This window comes from Salarias fasciatus, chromosome 5 (assembly GCF_902148845.1).
Source record: "Salarias fasciatus chromosome 5, fSalaFa1.1, whole genome shotgun sequence".
Classification (NCBI taxonomy): Eukaryota; Metazoa; Chordata; class Actinopteri; order Blenniiformes; family Blenniidae; genus Salarias; species Salarias fasciatus.
Genome location: NC_043749.1, coordinates 24,857,444 through 24,865,720, shown reverse-complemented (window position 1 = coordinate 24,865,720; position 8,277 = coordinate 24,857,444). Strand labels below are relative to the sequence as shown.

General features: G+C 42.2%; 1 protein-coding gene across 1 annotated transcript in view; it reads left to right on the top strand.

Moving 5' to 3' along the window:
- Window positions 1-5,624: 5,624 nt before the first annotated feature.
- Window positions 5,625-8,277, top strand: part of LOC115388449 (stabilin-1) — a 124,472-nt gene continuing 121,819 nt past the window's right edge. The window contains exon 1 of the mRNA XM_030091601.1: window positions 5,625-6,176. Coding sequence (XP_029947461.1) covers window positions 6,129-6,176 — 48 coding nt within the window. The 5' untranslated portion in view covers window positions 5,625-6,128. The remainder of the gene's footprint in view (window positions 6,177-8,277) is intronic.

Below are 8,277 nucleotides of genomic sequence, written 5' to 3'. Positions count from 1 at the left end.
CTTTCACGCTGGCGCCACAGATTTCACCTGAAGCAAGGATTTTAAGATTTAAAAGAAAAAAAAGAACAGGTCTGTGTGCAGCTGTGAGTTTCTTCATTTTGCTATGAAGAGTCAGAAGCACCCAGATGGCTTATTTACAGAGATGAAGCAGGTGAGAATCAAGAGCTGAAATGTTCCATCAAATCCAATTTGGTACCTTTTGATGTGAACTTTGCATGTTCCACCTCAACCAGTTATTACTCAACCATTATTAAAAAAAGAAACTTTGTTTTGAACTTAAGTGAAAGTTTTGTGTGGGATTTACACCTTTGATGTTTCAACCAAACAATTTCTATTGAAAATGACGAGAATCTCAACATGAAGCCAATTTTAAAGAAACCTTCTGGTGTAAAATACTGGAAAAACTTCTCATATAGCTGCTAAATTATGCTTTTTGTCTACAACAATAACGATGTTCCATATTTACAGCAAATCCCTGAAAAGTAAGTAATGAAAGTATGTAAGATATTTCTTTCATAAAAAAAACTAATAAAATTAGTGCAAACACCAATGTATCATAAGTTATTATAATGCATTATGCAGAGCATAAGGACAGTTAATATACAAATCTGTGCACATGATAAAAGCCGTGCATGCACAACTATATGTGCAGATGCTTTTGAAAATGTACAAAAAAATATTCTCAACATAATGACAGTTGTCTTATCCTTTAAACCGCTCAACTGACTTGACTATTTGTTGGTTTATGGTTTAGTGTTCGCTCATTTGTCACTTGTGTTCTAGCTGAATGTGATCTGTCTTTTCCCTTTAACCCTTCACAGGATGAACCCCATGTAAACAATGAGTTGATGGATGAACTAACTTCCTATTAATGGCTCAACTTTGGTAAAACGACTCAGTAGACGTCTTAAAGTGCTTTCAGAGATGAGATGAAGAAGCGAAACCTGGTGGCCGAGAGCCGTTTCTCATCTCAGTTTTCTTTGGTTTCCACAATTGGAGAAGTTTATTGAGTGAAACTGAGCCAAGGTCATCAGAGCAGTTTACCCGCCGGAATGTTCTCACCCTGTTTGCTCCTAAAACTGCTTCATCATGTCGTCTCTGCACGCTGTCACTTTGTTCCAACCACAGATCCTGTTTGCATCTAACCCACTTCTGCTGAACGATGAGCTTCTTTATTTTCCTTCTCATGAGGGCAGAGCGTCGTGTTGAAACTCTTTCCTGGAGATCAGTTGACTTGCTGGAAAACAGAGAGTGCCAGTCAGAGGTCAGAGCCTCGGTTCTGCTGATCAGACACTTCTGGGTACAGTATCTCTGCCCTCAGCCTGGAGGAGCAGCCCTGAAAAAGGAAATGGACTGAACCTCACTGCGAGCGCTGCCGACAGACAGGAAGCGCAGGAAGCTGAACAAGCTGAAAGGTGGTGTTGTGTTTTGTATTGCAGAAGTGCTGATCAACAGCTGGAGAGAGCGGCGGCCGCGGGAAAAAGGTTTCCTGCTGGTCAGGACTGAGAGTCCCGCAGCCTGTGTCAACGAGGTGCTTCATGGACATTTAACTCACTATTTTCCCTTATAAATCCAACAAAGCCTAAAACATGGCTTCATATTTATCTCAATATTGGCAAATTAAAAACATCTGCCTCAAAAAAATCCAAACTAATAATTTTTCGTATTGAACCGTGAAGTTGTGAACGTGTTCAATCCGCTTGAGAGGTTTGATAATCTTATTTCGTCAGTCAAAATAAAACACAATGGATGGGAAGAGTATCCCTCTGACACCCCCGGTGAACATATCCTGGATTATTTTTATCGCGAGTGGGATTGATATTCATACTTAAAGTAATGTAACCTGCAGACTTGACCAAACATCATAATGTTTCTCTCAAACATCAAAACCTCACTTGATTAACTCCAAACTCACCAAGTCGTAAACTTCTGTTGAATTAATTGTTTCATCATGGAAAGCTTTTTGTTTTGTTAAATCATATTTAAGTTTTCACCTTTATTGCTCAATTACAAGGTGTTATTTCCCAAAGGTACCTTAAATATGGCTTTATATATGCAGGAAACAGAGAATTAAAGCACATTTGCATGTATCCGATTAAATCTGGCGTAATTTAGATGAAATGCTATATAAAGTTTGCACCACATTTAGAAGAAAGTCATGTGACTCATTCATGAGAGATGAGAAGCCGCAGTAGTGCAGTGGTTTGTGCTCTGGTCTCATGGTGTGAGTCCAGGTTTTGCGGAGGGGTCTTGCTTTGTGGAGTTTGCATGTTCTCCCTATGATTGCATGCATTTTCTCAGGATAGTCTTTCCCTATTTTCTTTCTCTCCATCTGCTTTTTTTCTCTCTACCCTCCCTCTCGATTCTCTCTGTTTCTGTTTCTGTTATCCACTGGTGCATCTCATTAAACTGTAATTGTGTTGCTTTACAAATAACTGCAAATTAAAAGTTACTATTTGCTAAGAAATATAATTCATACAGTTAAAACACTTCTGAAATTTAAGGTTGTTGTTTGAGTTCTTAATAATGTGAGTCATTGCTGAGCAGCAGCAGTGTGTGTCTCCACTTACAGTTGCACCACTTACGGGAGGAAGATGCTCCATGACCTGGATGTTGGCGCCTCTTGACAGTAAACATCTTATTTATTGATAATAGGAACAAACAACTTAGATAAACAATGCAAAAAGCTCTTAGAAGGTAAAGTAAATTCCCATTATACGCTAATTATCTAATAAATCTAAGAATCTCTCCTGTTACTGTCAGGGGGAATGAGCTGGACCTAATTCAGTAAACATGAGTTTAGCAAAATAGTAACTAACAGCTATCGGGCAGATTAAACTCAACCGCTGATAAAATCAACAAGCAAGGCACTAAACCTGGAGTGAGTGCAGCAGCCTTCTCTCTGTCCACTTCCTTCCTGGTATTGTTCTGTCTGCTCGCCGTTTGACTTTTGACCGCTTCTCCAGTCTGTTTGTGGAGTGCAGACGGGGTAAAACAGGAAAGAAGCGCCGCTGTTCCCTTTCGGGCCGCAGACGAGAAACTGTGTCAGCTGACGGGGTGGGGGGGAGGGGGGATGCGTCCACATCTCACAGCCACACCGGAACAACCAGGAGCGGAAATCCGGCCTGGACTTCCTGCCAGGAAGAGCTGAGACTTCTCACAAATCCCTGGTTCTCCTCGGACGTGTGAAGCTCGCAGGAAGACGATCCGAAAGAGAGGAGAGGAGAGAGCACCGACTGCAGGAGAGACGGAGGAAAAGTCAGGGCGACTGTGTTAGAGCTGGGATTTCTGGCTCTTTGAAGGGAGCCGGCTCCCGAAGAGCCGTTCATTAGAAAGAGCCGTTCAAAAGACTGGCTCCCTGACGAACGTCGCGTGACTCTATTAGAGACATTACCCTCATAGTGTAGAGGCAATCCGTTACTTTCTGACAACTGACACGGTTACTGTCAGTTATGAGTTGCTATCTGGTGCTTTAATTTGTTGAAAGACAGATTTAAGAGATGTTTTTTTTTTCTGATACACATTACATTGTGGCTCACCTTGCACGTTGTTCCCAGAAAAGAGCTTCAAAATGCTGCAACGTGTCCTTGAACTGAGCATTGTGTGTGTGTGTGTGTGTGTGTGTGTGTGTGTGTGTGTGTGTGTGTGTGTGTGTGTGTGTGTGTGTGTGTGTGTGTGTGTGTGTGTTCCATTGCTAAAACCTCTGATAAAGCGATAAATACAGTGTTACAATTTAACTGGTTTCCTTGTTACCTGGTGACCGACTTCCTTTAGCACTTCCTGCTGCTGCTGCTAGTAGCAGCAGATGTTGAAATCAGACTCATAAACGGTCGGACACGGCTTTTTGTCTGGTTTTTAGCATATATCAGCAACAAGGGACGAGAAAGAAACCCAGTCGACAATTAATAAGGAAACCAGTTCTTTCAAAACACCGGCTCAGCTCCGGTTTCGAGACACTCCTCCTCCGCCAGTTAGCTGCTGCGTTCAGGTGACTGGAGTGAGCGGCGGAAAACTGAAACTCAGTCGTTCACATGAAGGCAGCGGTGACAGCTGGACTCAGGAGACACTCAGGAGACACTCAGGAGACACGTGAAGGACGCATGGACAGTTTGTACAAAGGAACGGCTCTCAGACAGCTGTGAACCGGCTCTCGTCGTTCACTTAAAAGAGCCGTTCAAACGAACGGCTCGTTCATTGGACGTCACAGCACTAGACTGTGTGAAAACATTCCAAGTGAAGAAAGGAGGAATGAACTGCAGCTCTGTGTTCGCATTCCTTCCCTCTGTCAGGCCATTTTATAAGAATCATGCAGAAGACTCTCTGGACACTTCAAAAGCTCACAGACAATCAAGAATCTGTTTTCAGAAAACCAATACATGCACAGGGAGAACATGCAAACTGCACAGAACTGTTTGTTTATGTTGTGGGAGTCAGAGTCCAGTGGAACAGTCCAAAAGCAGGAAGTACAGGACTGGTGGACTGGTCCTTCAACAGCAACTGGGAAACAAGTGTGAAAAACACATAACGTCACAGGACTGGGCTGAATGTCCGGAAGTCCAGACTCCATAATGACTCACTCTGCCGGTGCCACAGTGGAATGTAACTGTTACTGCATGAGAAGTGAAATTAGTAAACAGCACGCAACTTATTTCATAAGAGACAAGGCCTCAACTCCGCAAGGCCGAGTTTTTTTTTTTCAGGAAGCATGTCTGCAGTCAAACCTTACAACACATCAAACATGCAGATCTGTGGAGAAAACCAGAAGGAAGCAGTTTTCCATTCCGTCACGGTACGACCAACTTATATTTATCAGTTAACTTCAAACACATGCATTTATGCTGTGGGAGTATAGCTGGAGACAACCAACGCATGCTCAGGGAGAACGTGCAAACCAAGGATTGGCTGTCAGGATGTGGTTCACAGAAAAGAAGATCAGAATTGAAATAATTAGAAAAGCTTACAAGTGAGAAGAAAAGAAAATGAGTGTTTCAGCTTTTTAGTGGAGATTCCAGTCCCTGTTTGAGCAGGTTACCTTGGAAAATGTTAGTTTTGTTCTCCGTGGGTGTTGAAGCCAAACACAGTGTTTCTCCATGTTTTCCCATGGTTGGGAACAAACTTGTCTCCACTTTATCTAAATACTTTCAGCTCTAAGTCACCATTTCTTTATCTGGATCTTCTTTCAAGAGAAAGTAACAGAAATGCATCATTTTGTTTCATGATTTGATTATTTGTGGGAAACTTCATAAGTGAGGGTGAAAACGACAAATTACAGCTGCCTGTTGTTCTCTGAACAAAAATATCAGTTTTTAAATTTCACATACTGTTAAAACAGCTGATTTAGTTCTTTTTCTGCCTCATTCCTCTTAATTCAGTTCCAGCTGAGCAGAAGTGGTCTCGAAGCCTCAAAACCTCAAATCTGAAGCTCTGCAGGTCAAACATGCATTCATACAACAACTGTTTTATCCTAAATCTGCACAGCATATGTACATGTTTCTGGTTGAAAACCAGTGTTTTTGGCTTCCTGCGTCCCAGCAGCTCGGCCGCTGCCCCTCAGGAAGCAGCACAAGGAGCAGATGACCTCTTCTGGGAGGGTCCTGCTCTGCCAGTTTCTGTTGTTCTTTCTCTCGCTTCCTAGATTAGAGAGGAAAAGCTGTGACGCCAGCCTCTGCGGCTCCTTTCTGCCTCGCTGGACACTGAGCCGAGAGTTCATTTATCAGCTCCAACTCGTTGGTTATTTCCTAAGTAACAGATTCAAAAAGAGACCAATAATTCTCCTGGTAATCCTCCTAAAAGCCTGGATCCTTTAGGTTTTCTGTGCTCAGTGTTTTTTAAGTTCTGGAGTTGTGCGTCTGTTAATCAGCAGGTTGAGTTCAGTTTTCCTTGACATAAAAACTGCCGGAATATCTGTTTTCTTTGTGCTGTAACAGTTCTGTTCCCGCTGCAGAGGATGCTGTTATCTGTGTGTTTTTTCCTGTAGTCAGTGGCGTAGGTTACCTTTGAGGTCCAACATTTGACATGAGAAGACAAAACTAGGTTAGGTTTTACTTTTGCGAGCACTCAGTGGGCTGCCTGCGGAGGACGCTGAGCTGGAGGGGTCGCTTTCCTCCCTGGACGTAAACCTGAGAGCCATGCTGCTGCTGCTGCTGCTGATCTGCCTGCAGACTTCACTGCAACAGGTAACACACCTCCAACTCACACCAGGTTCCTCTGAACCCGGGGCTCTGCAGCCTTTATGACCAAAGGAGACAGTTTACCGACCTTCTGTCAAGTCAAGTTGTTCTGGAGCCATAAAGCACATTTAACTATTAACATGAGGCGAATGCAGCTCAGGAGGTTTCATACATAGTTTTGATGTACATGTAAAAACTCGATCTTATGATGCATTTATGAAGTGCTAACTGCAGTTCATCATTGTGAACATTTTATTACATTTAACATATTTTTGTACCTGATATTAACAATTTTGTTCCTCTTTTCAAGCTTTTGTTGTTGACAATTTGGCAATTTTAGCAATTTTAGCCATTCTACCTCTTTTTAAAGAGTTTTATATGCTTTTTTCCTACACATTTAATTTTCTTATGTTAGAAATTGGAGACATTTCAGGTTTTTTAAGCCCTTCTATCATTTTTTATCCCCTATTTCTATTGGTTTTAGCTATTTTTCCCAATTTTACTTGCACCTTTTTTGAATCCCTTTTGAACCAAGAGTGACTAATCATATAATAATTTAAAAATAAGTTAAACGTTTATTCACGTTTCAAGTTGTGAAGGCTTCATGGAGCCGCTGCAGAGGGACTAAAGAGCCACGTGTGGCTCCAGAGCTGCAGGTTGCAGACAACTGTCCTCACCTCTTCAATATATCTCTCTCTTTGTTCTAATCTTTACTGAATATTTGACTTCACATGATCACTTTGTGTTACTAAAGGTTTGAGCATCATGTGGAAACTGGAAATCTAAAATGTTGCACTTTCAGGAAGTTACTGGACTGAGTGTAAAATGAGTGCTACAGAGTGAGTCTGCACTGTGACGTAACGATGCCGAACATGCAACGTTCACTGATGTTTTAAGTACTGAATTCATGCGCTGAAACGGTTGCACTCCTACTAAATGGTAACTGGTGGGGGGATCTGATTCGCTGAACTGACGTTTGAAGGTGCTGCATGAGGGATGAGGGCTGCAGCGGCGAACAGCCTGGCACTCCTGCATCACGGTGAACATATCTGGGCTCGGCAAGCTGTATGAGCATGAGTTTGCAGTTTGTGGCCTGGCGTTGTGGTTCTCCTCTCGCAGTTTGTGGTTAATTCCTGGAACAATCTGCAAAAATCACCTCAGCTTCAACATTTTATCTCCCTGATAAAATGAATTCAAAAATCTTTTAATACATTTTTGAAAAGTGGAATTTCTTTTCTTGAATTTGACCTGAATGTTGTTGCTTTAATATAACTTTGTTCCAGGGCACCTTGGTGCAGCGTGTACCGCTGCTTTTTGTCGACCGGGACACTTTGACCCTCCGGTTGGGCAAAAGCGGGATGAGAGATAACTGGATCCTGAAGGGAACAATCTGTTATTCACGTGTTGCAGCGGTTTGTCCAGGACTCTGCTGCTGTGGCGTTGTTCGAATCTTCCTGGCTCCAGCTGACACTGGCAGATCTGAACTGCAGCACCGGGCCACTAAACATCCTCTTTTACCACAGACCTGAAGTTCTCACATCCTGTCTCGGGCGTCTGAGCTCAATTTGACAAATTCTTGAAAATGTTTGCTGCTTGGTCTGCATGTGTGTGTCGGTGTGTAATTATGAATGAGCTCTCTGAGCTCATGGATACAGAGGAGCTTTAAGAGTCATTCAGAAAAAGTTTTTTTGATAGACCGACGCAAACAGAGGAAGCTGTAAATGAGGCAGAGACAATTAAAGCTACAGGTAGGTTCCCTGGGTGTCTCTCTGAAGATGCCTCTCTATCAGGATATAATTCAACAAATGTGCTTTTTTTCTAAAAATCAAAATGCAGTCACTCTACTTTTTCAGAGGATGAAACCTTTTGAGATATTTGCACATTAGTTTAATTTTTATGAAATCTAACCAACATAGATTTCAGCTCATCTTTTCTGACATAAAGAGACACTAAAACTGTTTAAATGGCTCAAAGGCAAAAAGGTTTATAAAGAGCACACAAAGAGCCCCATCTCCCTGCTCATTTAGTCAGTTATTAGCAGCCAAGTTTTGTTGAAAAGATGAAATCTCAGTGACCCTGGAAGTGTTTTATGCCATAAAAACTTTAA